At 38.7% G+C, this 15559-nt stretch overlaps 1 protein-coding gene across 2 annotated transcripts in view; it reads left to right on the top strand.

Moving 5' to 3' along the window:
* The window catches only part of sec23a (Sec23 homolog A, coat complex II component), a 92440-nt gene extending 80839 nt beyond the window's left edge, over positions 1 to 11601 (top strand). For both annotated transcript variants that reach the window (XM_043697863.2, XM_043697864.2), the window contains exons 14-20: positions 4947 to 5100; positions 5255 to 5332; positions 5539 to 5700; positions 6999 to 7085; positions 7321 to 7476; positions 10349 to 10414; positions 10929 to 11601. In XM_043697863.2, the coding sequence (XP_043553798.1) occupies positions 4947 to 5100; positions 5255 to 5332; positions 5539 to 5700; positions 6999 to 7085; positions 7321 to 7476; positions 10349 to 10414; positions 10929 to 11018 (793 nt within the window). In that variant the 3' untranslated portion in view covers positions 11019 to 11601. The remainder of the gene's footprint in view (positions 1 to 4946; positions 5101 to 5254; positions 5333 to 5538; positions 5701 to 6998; positions 7086 to 7320; positions 7477 to 10348; positions 10415 to 10928) is intronic.
* The last annotated feature ends 3958 nt before the right edge of the window (positions 11602 to 15559 follow it).

Here is a 15559-nt window from a genome sequence, read left to right as displayed (position 1 = left end):
TTCTGCGCACACAGGATGGTAGATGTTTGGAGCTGTTGCCCAGAAGATGCTGAATTAGTTGTAATTTTAAATCTGAATTTTTTTTTGTTGAGCAAAGATGTTAAGGTATTTGTGACAAGGGCAGTTTTATGTAGTTAGATCACAGATCACCCATGATCCCATCCCAAGATCAAACAAGCCCAGCCTGTTAGAAACATAGGAACAGGCTCGAGAGGCTGAATAGCATGCTCCGGTTCCTATATTTCTAACAGACTGATCTTATTTCTAATCTTGTTACACAAGAGAGGGGTGACTTGATTATAACATGGGTACTTTCCCTACCTCTGAGCTAGTAGGCACAGATTTGAGTGCTGAAGAAGGGTTATACCCAAACATTGATTCTTCCACCTCCTGATGCTGCTTGGGTTGCTGTGTTCTTCCAGCCTCCTGTTTGCTCCAAATGTGGTCTCCTCTACACTGGGGAGACTGGACGCCTTCTCTGAGAGCACTTCAGAGAACATTTCCAGGACACCCGCACCAATCAACCCTACCACCCTGTGGCCGAACATTTCACTTCCCCCTCCCACTCTGCCAAGGACATGCTGGTCCTGGGCCTCCTCCATCGCCACTCACTCACCACCTGACATCTGGAGGAAGAATGACTCATCTTCTGCCTCAGGACCTTTCAACCCCAGGGCATCGATGTGGACTTCACCAGTTTCCTCGTTTCCCCTCCCCTCACTTATCCCAGTTCCAACCATCCAGCTCAACACCGTCCCCGTGACCTGTCCCACCTGACAATCTTCCTTCCCACCTATACTCTCCACCCTCCTCTCCGACCTATCACCTTTACCCCTTCCTCCGTCCACCTATTGCACTCTCAGCTACCTTCTCCCCAGTCCCGACCCCCTCCCATTTATCTCTCCACCTCCAAGGCTCCCAACCTCATTCCTGATGAAGGGCACCTGCCCGAAACGTCGATTCTCCTGCTCCTCTGATGCTGCATGAGCTGCTGTGCTTTTTCAGTACCACACACTCTCGACTCGGCCTCCTGTTTGTTTATAGGTTCAAGTCCCAGCTGTTTCAGAGGTGTCAACCATCCCTGGACAGGTTGATTTTTTAAAAAAGCCTGAAGGGTGATATGATTTATATGGATAAGATCCTGAAAAGGAAATTTCTATTGGAGGTGAATCCCGAATTGGTTTAAAACTGTTTGAAAATTCCACTTAACCCTTTCAGTACCAAAAAGGAGAAAAGGTTTTGAGGTTTGTGTGACTTTGGAACTCTGTGACAGAAAATTGTGGAGGCAGGCCACTTGACTATTTTAATGCGGAGATATGATTTTTGGTTTTGCAAAGGGATCAAAACTTATGCAAGGTAGCTGGGAATGTGGAATTCAAATCAAACAGATTAGCCAAGATCTTATTGAATAGCAGGGGGTAGAAAGTGAGGACTGCAGATGCTGGAAGTCAGAGTCAAGAGTGTAGTGCTGAAAAAGCACAGCAGGTCAGGCAGTATCCAAGGAGCAGGAGAATCGCCATTTTGGACATAAGCCCTTCATCAGCCCTGATTTGGGATTTTTTTTTTGGATATATATACCTTAAATATTTTAGCTAACATGGTCAATTTTCTATGCTTGAAAAGAATGGCATTTTTGAAGGAAGCAGCATGCAAACAGTGAACAAAAAAGCCATAAAAAGCCATGAGGAAAGTGCCACGGTTGAACTGTGAATGGAAGTTACCATGATGTGGAGAGTATATTAGCAGTCTTACAAAGAAAACAAATGATTGGCACTGTGCATGTTTGGAAACCTGGAAATGACCAAATGATTTCAACTGGACCGTATAGCGGCACGAAAGAAATATAGAAATGCAGTTACAAACTCAAAAGCTCAGTCAAGAGCTAATACAGATTTCACAGAAAGCAGTGGGACCTGGAGAGGCTAATAGAAATAAATACAGAATTTGTAAATGAAATAAACGAAACATAAGCTAGAAAAGGCTACAATATTACCAATATGAATGAACAATGCAGATATATTAAAAAGTCTGCTGAAGAAGGATGGGGAAGAGCGTTGGCTTTTAAGAGGAAAAAGAATCAAGAGACCATGGGTCTGCAATGCTGCAACGATTGAAGAAAGGAGAAAATGAAAGAATGTCAATTATGAACAAAACAATGAAAAACTGATGCTTGAATTACAGGTTAAGAGGACAAGGGAAAAGAATGATGGTTAGAGCAGTGTAATATACTTAAAAGATCTTTCATATGAAAAAGCAAAAGACATTTGTGACACTCAGCATAAAGATGAAAATAATTGCAGTGAGATGGAATGTGTTTTTGATTAGATTAGATTCCCTACAGTGTGGAAATCGACCCTTCGGCCCAACAAGTCCACACCGACCCTCTGAAGAGTATCCCACCCAGACCCATTCCCCTCTGACTAATGCACCTAACACTATGGGCAATTTAGCATGGCCAATTCACCTGACCTGCACATTTTTGGACTGGGGCAGGAAACCGGAGCACCCGGAAGAAATCCATGCAGACACTGAGAGGATGTCAGATTCCACACAGACAGTTGCCCGAGGCTGGAATCAAACCTGGGACCCTGGTGCTGTGAGGCAGCAGTGCTAACTACTGAGCCACTGGGGAAACACTGGGTAATGAAGAAACATGTTGAAGAACTGCCAGCAAAAAATGAAAAACTGAAATGATTGAGCTATCAGAAGAGAGTATTGTTGGGATTGATTTCATGAACTAGAAATATGGCATGGAGATAAGAGCAACAATAAATAAGATAAAAAATTAGGAAGCAGCTGTAGTGGTTGAAACCCATAAGACTGGGAATGAACCTAACATGAATATTTGCTAAACTATATAGAATTTACTCAGGAGAATGGCCAGACGACTTCAGGCAGGCAATAACAATTACTGCAGAAAGAATCTGATTGTCCATCCATTGAAGCTTTTACTAAGAGTTAAAGCAGAGGGTTGATGGGAAGGCACAGAACTACATTGGAGATGATGCGTTTGGATTCCAGGGAGAAAGAAGAATGGGAGAAGCTGTCGACATTCTAAGATTAGTGAGTAATGAATGCACTTTAGAGGTCAAGCAATAATTATGTATGTCCTGTGGATTTTGAAATAGAATTTGATTGGGTAGACTGAATTAACCTCTTGGCTGAAAGACTGGACAGAGTCAAATCTGTGTCTAGAACAAACAGCAACAATAGGACTCACCCAATGGGGCATTGGAATCATGTGTAATTGGATGATGACTTCAAGTTGTTTAGGTCTTGCTGCATTGGGACATAGACTGCTTCATTATCTGAGGAATCATGAATGGTATTGAAAATTGTGCTATCATCAGTGAATATCCCCACTCTTGATGGAGGGAAGGTCATTGATACAGTAACTACAGTTGGTTGACTACAGGACACTTCCCTGAGGAATTCCTGCAGCAATGTTGTGGAACTGAGGTTACTGACGGCCAACAACTGCAACCATCTTCCTATGTGCCTGTTACTTCCATTGATGCCATTCTTGTACGGCAGCTCAATGCCACACTCAGTCAGATATGGCCTTAATGTCAAGGGCTGTCACTGTCACCTCACTTTTGAAATGCGGTTCCACTGTCCAAGTTTGAATCAAGGCTGTAATGAAGTCAGGCACTGAGTGCCCCAGTGGAACCCAAGCTGGTCGTCACTGAGCAGGTTATTGTTGAGCAGATGCTGTTTGATAGCACTGTTGCTAACTAACCCCTTCCATCGCTTTACTAATGATCAATAGTAATCTTAATTGGATTAATCTTAGTTAATTAATCTTAATATTAATTGGCCGGGTTGGACATGTTCTGTTTTTTGTGTACAGGATATTCCTGGGCATTTTTCCATCTTGTTTGTCAGATGCTAGTCTTGTAGCTGTACTGGAACAGCTTGGCTAGGGCATGGGAGGTTCTGGAGCGCTTTGTTTGTTGGTTAGTTCTGGCATCTGATTCCCAAGATAGATTGAAGATAGGGTTATTAGAAGCAGTCTAGCAGTTGTTTATTTTCTGTACAGAATGCAAGATTTCAACCATACAAAAGAGTAATAATGACATCCACTGCATATATTTTAGTTTAGGTGGGGATGCTCAGTAGATGTTTTTATTAGACATGTTTAGGGAGGCTGCTGTTGACTCTGCATGGTCAATTAACTAGTCTGTGTTGCCAGTGTCCTAATTTGATATGCTATATGAATAGGTCAATATTCTCCTGCGTTGAGATTGTTGTTGTCAATGCTGACTTTAAGTAGAACTACTTCAAAACTGAAATCATGTATATGGAATGACAGACTGGAGCAAGGATTACATGACTACTGATAAAAAGTTTATTTCTTCTCTCACCAACTGATGATGTTGTGAATCACATGCACCCTGTGTAACGTCTGATTAGAATATTGCATTACAATTGTTCATACAAGTAGATATTTGAAATGTAGTTTGATAGGTTTGCATAAATGAAACAGCATCTTGCATCTTATGATCATTAACTTTAGTTTTATAAAATCTCATGACTGTGCAGAATAGTTATCTAGCATAAATGTGCCAAGTTATTTTAGAAACTTTCCTTTTAATGTATGTGATTCTCTAAGTTAGTTGGAGAATAATATTCCTGCAAAATATGGTTCTGATGAGAACGTTTTTTGATGTGTTCAATTTTGTCCTAAAATTTGACTCTGTAATGTCATGCCCGTTAAAAGCATAATTATTTCTATGTAGATTCGTTAAAACAGATTGTTAGTTAACTTACAGGTTGTACCCTCTGCTCTGTATCCAGCAATTTTTATTCATATTAAACTAAAATCCAAGACATAAAACCAATTATAGATGTTACATTTCATTATTAATATTATTATTTAGCATTATTATTTTGTTTTATGATTCCTATTTATAAAAATCAAATGTGTATTTTCCCCCTTTATAAAGCTGGGCAGATGCACAAACACAGATCCAGAATATTGCTGCATCCTTTGATCAAGAAGCTGCAGCTGTTCTCATGGCAAGATTGGCAGTTTACAGAGCAGAGACGGAGGAGGGACCTGATGTTCTCAGATGGCTAGACAGACAGCTTATACGACTGGTATGATGCATTTTCTGTAGTTCTCTGTATGTGCATGGGTGGGCGGAGGTGGTGTATAGAAGCATGAAACAATTTATTGGCTGCTTTAATTTGTTAGTATTATAATGCTTAAAAAGGATAATATCCAATAAATTAAATCCTTTTCCTTTCTCAGTGTCAGAAATTTGGAGATTATCACAAAGATGATCCAGCCTCTTTCAAATTTTCTGAAACATTTTCTTTGTATCCACAGGTATGAAATGAGCACTTTATTTTCATGAGTACATGTCTCTCATAGATTTTGGTTCATCAACTTTCAAATTATGCTATAATTCATTTGACAATGTATAGAGCATACAATAGGAACTCATATATTTTAAAATTGCGATCATAAAAATAACTTTAACAGTAGCCTTGATTTACAATATTGAAATGAGAAAATGTATGTTTCCATTTTAGTTTATGTTTCATCTGAGAAGATCTCCATTCTTACAAGTTTTTAATAACAGTCCTGATGAGAGTTCTTACTACCGTCACCATTTCATGCGTCAGGATCTTACGCAGTCTCTCATCATGATTCAACCTATCCTGTATGCCTATTCTTTCAATGGACCTCCAGAGGTGAGAAATGTATTTTGAGATATTTTATTCATCTGTTGATGTCAGATTGAATAACAACTGAGCTTTACAGTATTCATCTGCACTAAAATTCAAGTCAAGTGATCAATTAGATAGTAATCGAGGTGGTCAGATGGAGTTCCCGATACAGATCAACCATGATCTAATTGAATGGAATAATAGGTTAGAGAGGCTAAACGCTCTATCTTGCATGAGGTGTTGATTAATCTCTAGCTCAAACTGATCATTAACAGTCTTCCTCTGTACAAGCTATGATGATCCTATGTGAAATTTGCTTTCAGCATAGTATGTGGTCTGTGTGATTGCTTTACAGTACGACTGCTCTGTCTGTCCAAAGCAAACTTTATTTGGTCTGAGGCTATAATCATAGGATATGTGTGGTTTACAAGCGAACCTTACTTTACCTTTAAGTCATACTGCGTCAAACAAGAAAACATTGATGCAAAACAGAAGCTATTTCACACTGGTACTGAACTTTGAAGAAATGGTGTATTTGTGCTGTATTTTGTGAGCAAGTATGCTGAAATCAGAATCCAACTCTTACAATTTACCCCAAGTCCATGCTTGTTTCCTGTGTAATATCTCTCTTATCTAGAGTAGATGTGGAATAGAGATGCTCACGTATTTTGCAAGGAAAAGCATTCTGAATTTTGTCAAACTTGAAAGTGGCTGTAATTAGAAACAACACCACAATTTTTTGAAGTTTTAAATTCATTTTAACATCAATAAACAGCACCTTGTAATTATTCAGTACCTTTGACAAATGGATAGTTCCAAGGTATGTTACATTGAAAGATTTGTTACCAAGCAGAAAGGCGAGAGATTAGAAGAATTGCCCAAAGGTTAGTTGGATTTTAAGTTTCTTATAGAAGTATAGGCAAATGGAATGTCAGAGGCTTTTGGATATGCATTTGCAGAGAATGGATGGAGGCAACAAAGCTGTTGTTTATCCATGGTGTGGGGTGTTAAAGAGGCCAGAGTTAGAGAAAGAGTGAAAGAGTTGGAGATCCAAGAGTGGAGGGAGTTATGAGCATCAAGAGGAGTGTTGAGCAGGTCGGATCTAAACATTAGGATAAGCGTTTTAATTTTAAGGCTTTTGAGTACTAGGAACCAATGTACTTGTGCAGTTCTAAGCATAACTTCCTCAAATTGTTAATAAAAAGTATATTTGCGTATTTTGGGGGAAGATAAGATCAGGTAGCTGAATCCATTTTGGAATCTGAAGTTTTCTAACTACGAGCAAAGGTTTGGTGATCAATTTGTTCTCTGCTTTTACGTAGCCTGTTCTTCTCGATAGCAGCAGTATTCTCCCTGATAGAATTCTTCTTATGGACACCTTCTTTCAAATACTTATCTACCATGGAGAGGTAAGAACATATCACTTCAAAACATACATAACACCTATTTCTGGTCAACACTAGAAATGCTAGTTGGTGTTAGAGAAGTGTTAAAGTTGTATCACATTTCATTACACTTATTAACTACTAACATTGTTAATTTCACAGATTATTTAACATGAAGTCATTAACCTCTAATTAGTTTATTTTAACATTTATAGCTATAAATGAACACAGTAACTCAGTAGATAATCATTTTTCCTAGACCATTGCTCAATGGCGTAAAGCTGGCTATCATGACATGCCTGAGTATGAAAATTTCCGCCATTTACTACAAGCGCCTGTGGATGATGCACAAGAGATTCTACATAGTAGATTCCCTATGCCACGCTATGTTGACACCGAGCATGGAGGAAGCCAGGTAACCTTCATTTGTGTTACTTTAAATTGTGAAAATTCTGTCTAGCAATCTGGATTTTTACATGTTAATAATTTGCTCTGTAAGCATTAGAAGGATAGAATAATGCTCAAGAATGATCACTTTTGCAGGAATCGTTACCAGGTTTCAATTCTGTAACTGTGCTGAATACTATTTCTGCAGTGTTAGTGCCAGCTTCCATGTACGTACATTGCACAAGAAGCATGAATTCATTACTCTTTAGATGATTCTCCTTGTACATGCCTTTGGAAATGCACCTCTGCCCTTTCCATTTTGCAGATAACATTGAAGCTCATTAGTTAATTTCACTGGTACTTCTTTGTCTCAAAATCTTAATCATAGATATTTGTTTACTAAGCTATTTGTATTACTCCAGATAAAATTTGAATAACTGTTCAGTTTTAATGATGACAATATGTCCATTATTTTTGGATCCCAGATCTATGTCTGACAAATAAAGGAGATTTGTGCTGAGTTAACTGGGTGATGGACCAGGACTATTAGCAGAACTGATTTTGAAAAATAATTGTTTGCTCTGTCACTTCTGCCATATTAGTTTATTGCTACCAATGTTACATTGTCTCTACAGTGTCCAGAACCCGTCTAATCATCAGTAGTCGAGGTTAGATCACTCCAGCATCTTGCAGAAGAGACACCTGTCTTAATTAACAGGCTAGTTTGTTGCATGAAAGCAATAGGACAATTTACATTGGTTGTCAAGCATAATTACTAAAGGCTTTCAAGGGCTGCAAGGAATACATCAGTCAAATGTAGGTGATGTGTGTAGACAATGTCTGGTGGTATTGTTGCTAAACTATTAATCCAGAAACCCAGATTTTCTTCCTGATACCTGGATTTGAATCTTACCATGGCAGATAGTATTTGAATTCAACAATAATCTGGAAATAACAATTTAACAATGACCATGAAACCTTTGCCGATTGTCAGATTATCACCTGGTTCACTAATTCCTTTAGGGAAAGAAATTGCCACCCTTGCTTGGTCTGGCCTGCATGTGACTACACATCAAAGTGATAGACTTTTAACTGCTGTCTGGGCAATTCACAATGAGCAATAAATGTTGGTCCAACCAGTGATGCCCACAACCCATGAATAAATCATTCGAGAAAAAGAAAGCTATTGTACAACATCCAATGTCCTACCTCCACCAAAATACTGTGTGTCATCATTACAATGGGTAGCAATCATGATTGAAATTCCTTTCCACCTTTTTTTCTGCAGCAAGGATGGTATTTTCACACCTTGATCCGGGTGAAGTGGATGTTTTCTTGCTTTCCGGAGCCAAAGTACAATTCACTTTCCAAATTTTTGAAAGTTCTCTGCCAATGACTATTGTAAATTTTCTTACTGAAATCCCACTTTAATTAGAGTCCCAGTCTGTTTATTCTTTAATTTCTCCTGCTTGTGCTATTTCTACTTGACTCTTTCACTCGAATTATCTAAACTTGCTCCTTCCCAGCTTCAATACAAGTGTATAGGATTGTGACCGATTTAATGAGGTGGTTGAGGTCAAACATCGAAACACAGAAAATAGGAGCAGGAGTAGACAACTTGGCCCTTTGAGTCTGCTGTACCATTCATTATGACCGTGGCTGATCATGCAACTCATCAAGCCTGTTCTTGCACTTTGATTCCTTTAGTCCCAAATGTTGTATTCAACTCTTTCTTGAAATCACACAATGCTTTGGTCTCAACTGCTTTCTATGGTAGGGAATTCCACAAGTTCACCACTCCAGTGAAGAAATTTCTCTTCCTCTCAGTCCTGAATAGATTACGTGTATCCTTAGACCATGATCCCTGCCTCTGGACTCTTTCCCCCCCCACCATTGGGGCCATCTTTCCTGCATCCACCCTGTCTAGTCCTTTTAGAATTTTTTTGGTTTCTATGAGATCCCTCCTCATTCTTCTGAACTGCAGCAAATATAATCCTAACTGATTTGACCTTTCCTCATACATCTCAGGAGTCTGTCTGATAAACCTTTATTGTACTACCTCTCAACATCTTTCCTCAGATAAGGAGAACAAAACTGCACACAATATTCCAAGGTGGTCTCGCCAAGGCCCTGTATAATTGCAGCAAGACATTCCTGCTCCTGTACTCAAATTTTCTCACTGTGAAGGCCAACATGCAATTTGCCGCCTTTACTGCCTGCTGCATCTGAATGCTTATCTTCGATGACTAGTGTGTGAGGATAGCCAGGCCTCATTGCTCACCCCTCAATTTATAGCTGTTCTAATAAACTGCCTTCCAAAGTGGATAACCTGACATTTATCCAGGTTATACTGCATCTCCTGTGCATTTGCTCACTCCCTCAGCTTGTCCAATTCACACTGAAAACTCTATCTATTAGCTGATGGTGCAGATACTAGGGGGCAGAGATTTAATGTTTTTAATGGGAGGTGCAGAGGGAATGTGAGAGGGAGTTTTTGGTTTTTCTTTTTTTTAACTTCGTGCAATCGCGCACAATATGGAGGGTTTTTTTTAGACACATTGATCGTGATGATTTGAAGCTTGTTTCTCATGAGGGTGGCAGTATGAGAAACAGCCAATGATTTCAAAAGGAAATAGAATGGATACTTGAAGTAAATAGACCTGCTGGGTTATGGGTTAGAGAGAAGGAATGGACTGACTGAGCTCTTTAGGGAACCAGCACAGACTCAGTGAACTGCATGACAGCGTCCATTGTCAGAAACGACTCTAATGTCCTCCATTACAGCAGTGAAAGCACTTCAAAATTATTGATTACAAAGCACTTGGGAAGTCAAGGGGCTGTGTATAAGTGCTAGTCTTTCTTTTAGTAATATGTTTGTATTTCATAATTTTCATCAACAGGCGCGTTTCTTGTTGTCCAAAGTAAATCCCTCACAGACCCACAACAACATGTATGCATGGGGACAAGTAAGTCAACTTTTTAATGGATAATCTAGTTTAACAGGCAAACTGAGATTGCTTGAAATTATTTTTATTGGCTGAAAAATATCATATAGAATGGTCCCCATTATTATTATTATGTCTGATCTTTAAACATTATATATTGAGATGGTGAGTTAGGAATGTAATCATGATTTATATTTAGTTCCATTATTTTGTTTGGTGTCAATACTTGTCCATCAGTAGTTATCTGAAATATTTGTTCATAAGGACAATACGTTTGTAGCAGAGGATGTTCTCTCTAAACCCAGGTTAATAAACTAAATTATTGTTGGCTCATTGTTTGGCTTGTAAGGAGTACTGAACCAGTAATCAATGGACTGTTTTAGAATAATATCTTTTTGTTTGTTTGGTAATCTTAGTTCATAATTGGTAGTGTATAGATAAGTTCAAAGTATAATACATCAGGCTGGCTGATTTATTGTAACAAGTAGCAAGGTTACTTGTTCAATTAACTTCCGTGTATGAATCTTTTCCTTAGGAGGCTGGAGCACCAATCCTGACAGATGATGTCAGCTTGCAAGTGTTCATGGATCACCTGAAGAAGCTAGCAGTCTCGAGTGCTACCTGAGTGTAGAAGAGACCTGAAGTAATAAATAGTATCTGCAGTTAGCAGGACGAAGAGAGCTGGCAATCTATTTCAGCACGTTATACAAAACATCTGTCTGTGCTATTTGCCTTTTAAACAGAACAGATTCACACTGCGTTGGTAATACACCAAAGGAGGACTTAAAAATTACTTGTCTTGGTTAGATAAAATTATTGCTTCTGTCCAATAGAGTCTGAAGGCATGTTCTAAAATTAGTGCTTCCATATACACTACAGTGCAAATCACTGATCTAGAGTCTCCAAATTCTGCCTTGATGAACAAATAGCCGCATCAGTATTGTTATTTTTAACGTGCCTCATGAATTCCTGTTTCTTTTTTTTCTCTCTAATTGTAACATAGTGGAACCTCATGTAGAACTCCTGTCAGCAATCAAATAAAATTTGTGAATTTTCTGAAGAGTCCTGACCTGTGGAGAAATGTTTAGACCTTACTAAGATCACTGCCGTGTTGTTATTAAGTACAATTCTCCCAGTTTCCGTAAGTTTTTGCTTGGCTGCAATTTGAAACAGCTCCAAAGTATGTCAAATAAATCATAATTACTTTAGATGTACTCAACCACTTTATTTTGTCTTCAGTAGATTTTGTGACATATCTTTAGAGACATGCTGCTAAGGTGCTCAGTTTTATCCAGCTTCCATCATGTTACAGATACATTTATATAATTAGAAAAAAATCTTGCACCCATCTCCCTTGTATCCTTGAGACTTGACTTTTTATCGTGCAGCTATCTCCTCCCCATGATATAACAAACCCAATCTGAAAATTTATCCGGATTGTTTGGGTTTTTAGTGGATGTCAAATATTCAGTGTTGTAAATAGTGTATTTGTTCTAAAAAATCAACATATAACTGAAAATTTTTAACAGTTTAATTTTATTGGATGTAAAGTACTTTATCCTATGCCGAATCTACATTTATTTATATCTTGTTCTGAACCCTAAACATCAGTTGTGATGGTACTTATCACCTCTTCACATCATTTTTGACACCAATTCATTTATATACAACAGAATGAAAAAATGTGTCTGAATTCTTTTGATGGTTTGGGATTTTGGTGTGCAACCAAGATCCTTGTAAAAACCTATGCTGGCTGATACATAAAGCATTAAAGAAAAACTGTCCAATGCATTGCTCAATTTTGTAAATAATCTCTAGGTGGTCTAATATTTTTAATCAATGTCCGGTCAACCCACTAACTCCTGCAGCTTGACCACACTTGCTCCCTGCAGTAAAATAAAACAAAGAACAATGAATGCTGGGAATCTTTTTAAAAAAAAAACAAATTGCCAGAGAAACTCAGCAGTTCTGGCAGCATCAGGTGGAGAGCGAAACAGTTAACATTTCAAGTTAACAGTTAACAGTTACATGATGGCATCACTGGACTCGAAACATTAACTCTTTTTCTCTCCACAGATGCTGCTGGACCTGCTGCGTTTCTCCACCAATTTCTGTTTTTGTTTCTCATTTTGGTAAGGTTGCTTTTGCATTCTTCCAGTTTCTATATCATCCCTTCCAGATGTCTTCCATTTTCCTTGGCCATAGATGCCCACCATCATGCTCCTAAACTGTCTGTTCCATTTTCCACTTTCGCCCATTCCCCTCCCTCCAACAACCCCACAGGCTATTGCTAGTTCTTCGTGTTCCAACAGAATTTTTTTTGCTACTTCCAGTATGGTGTCACAAGAAAACACAAGCCCCCCCCCCACCCCAACACACACACACCCCTTTCTTTTTCAACATTCCAAATTCAGCATGACATGGTTGGCCGGACAGCACTTTGAGCCATCTGGTGGGTTCCATGTAAATGTAAGTCTTTTCTTTCTGATCTGCCCCACTCCCTTTTCTGGTTTCTCTGTTCACAGTCCTCCTATACTGTGACTAAAGCACATTGTAAGTTTGAAAGGCATCACTTCATTTTTTTTTAATTGAGCCTTCCATTCAACACTGCATTCATTTTTAGATCATGATTACTGCCCCATATTTTCAAACAGTAGCTGTTGAAAATAACTGTTGTTCTCGCTTACTCCTCTAACCTCCCCTTTTGTTTCTTTTGCTTTCTCTTTTCATGTAGAATTCTTGGTTGTCACAGGGTTGATAGTCAAGACCTTCCAATGCAATAATATCACAACTGAGCAAATGGAAGTGGTAGAGCCCATTAATTACCTCATGCTGATGGATTGAATGCATGCCATTGGCTTTATTATCCATGTACAGGTCATTCTGCTGTAACACGGCAGTTGGGTTCTTCTGCAACCTTGTGTTGTAGAAAATCACGCTATAGGAAACCGCTATAGAAATTGTGCTGTAGAAAATCGTGCTATGGAAAATCCGCTATAACCATTCAAAGTTTGCATGATGCAAACAACGTCCTCAATTCATCAATTGCACTATTGTGAATTCGTGCTGATGCAACACATATTATGGAAGAACTACCTGTACTATAACTGTCTGTACTGGAACTGTTCTTCCAGTTATAGATATATATTGATGACTTTTTGCTTCGAAATCATCTCATTTGGCACTTAATCTTATCTGTTTTCCACCCTATCCCTTTATTGTTCAACCTCCTCAGCACCCCACAAACATATTTTTCTGCCATTTGAATTTCCTGAAACTTGTTCCATTTCTGACTTTGTCACGTTCTGAAAAAAGGTAACAACCTGAAACATTAACCCCCTTTGTTTCTCTAAATGCCTGACCTGCTATGTGTTTCCAGAATCTCCTATTGCATTCATATTCCAGTGGCATGCACTTAGATTCAAGTCTGGAATAATATTTCACCTGAACAAAAGGGTACATGTCATTATGGAACAGTGAAATATATTGACTGACTGGTGGAAGAGCGTAGCCTGAAGGAGCTGGACAAATATGGGATTCCTTTCTTGTCGCAGATCCTGCTTTTACCTCAGGTGAGATCTGCAAGGAGTGCCCAATTGCACCAGATTGTACGAAGGACTGATAGATTCAGCAGGAGATTGAAGAGGCTAAAGTACAGTTGCAGCAACTGTATTTCTATCATGTATGAATAGACAGCTGTAACATGACCATTCTGGCTTCCTTCTCGAGGCATAGTATTTTGTCAGGACCTTGGCATCTTGATCAGTTCTTGGAGACCTTCTGCAATTATCGTCGTACACATTGAAGACCTTTTGAAATATATTGATGACTTTTTGCTATCAAGAACAGGAAAAATGTGAATATCTGTACCATGGAATTCTGTAGCTTCCTATATTTGAGTAATATCTGAGAAAAGGAGGAGCAAGGAGATTTTTCATCTTTATAGAATTCTTTGCACAGAATTGAAATATAAACATACAGAAGTAAATGATACATGCAGTAAAAGACTAGTTGATTCACTTTGTCATCTAATAAAAAGTAAGGCATTTGAACGATAATGGGTTGTGTGCTCCCTGCTCCCCACCCCTGTACCATTTACTTAGAGGAACAAAAGAACAATTAGATTTGAAGAAAGACTGGGTCCTTTTATCGACAGGAAAGAATTCGGACCATTTCTCTCTGATCCGTGAAGTTATTCAAACATCAGTTCCAGGAAAAAGTTCCACAAAGCCTGTGGTGCATCATCGTCATCATCATCTAAAACATTTTGAAGCAATTATGTTGGCCTCATCCAGAACCTTAGCCAGTGGCTATTGAATACTTGCAGTAAAATGGCACCCATTCCTTGAGCTGGCTATTCAGCACAAATGTCGTGACCTTCAAGAGGGGAAGAAACACCTATCATAGTACAATTGTTTTCATCTGTTCTCCATTCCTTATGGCATTCACATACCCACACTGTTTAGGGGTGACAGGTTATTGTTTCATTGCTCTTATGTGATAATTTGTAATCCCAAGGCTGAGACTAATGATTCAGTGATACAAGTTCAAATTTTAAAGCAACTGAAGTATTTAAATAGTCAATTAAATCTGGGTTAAGAATGCAATGTTGATCATAAAAGTTACTAACTTGTTGGTAAACACCTATCTAGGATAGGGAATAAACTTCATTTTCTTAATTTTGCCACACCTATGTCTGCTTCCAAACTTAGAGCAATGCAGTTAGTTCTTAATAGCCCTCCAGACAGCAATGGTTCAAGAAAGAAACTCACTGTCATCGGCTCAAAATCAAATAGGGATGGGCAATAAATGCAGAGCTGGCCATAGGAGACAGGAGTTTAAAACTTTTTAAAATACATTTCCCAAGTCTCCATGAAATCTATGCCTTTCTGTTGTAATCAGAACTACCTCTTTGAGCTTTTAATAACAGCTGAAGATTTTTCAATTTCAATATCAGCTTTGATTCCCCCAAAAGAGTGCCAGAAAACATGGCAATCATCTGCCTCCAGAACTCTGCCAATCAAAAGGTCTTTGGAATGCCTGGGCCAGGCTAATGTATTTTTTTTTATTGACAGAATGAGAGTCTCTCTGGTCAGATCAGCATTTATGTCCCATCTTTAATTGCTCAGAGGGCAGTTAACTGTCAACCACATTGGTATTGGTCTG

The sequence above is a fragment of the Chiloscyllium plagiosum genome, unplaced genomic scaffold (genome assembly GCF_037043375.1).
Source record: "Chiloscyllium plagiosum isolate Xiang-an unplaced genomic scaffold, Cpla_swu_hap1 HiC_scaffold_8, whole genome shotgun sequence".
Classification (NCBI taxonomy): domain Eukaryota; kingdom Metazoa; phylum Chordata; class Chondrichthyes; order Orectolobiformes; family Hemiscylliidae; genus Chiloscyllium; species Chiloscyllium plagiosum.
The sequence above is the reverse complement of the archived record's forward strand: the minus strand, read 5'-3'. Positions and strand labels throughout refer to the sequence as shown.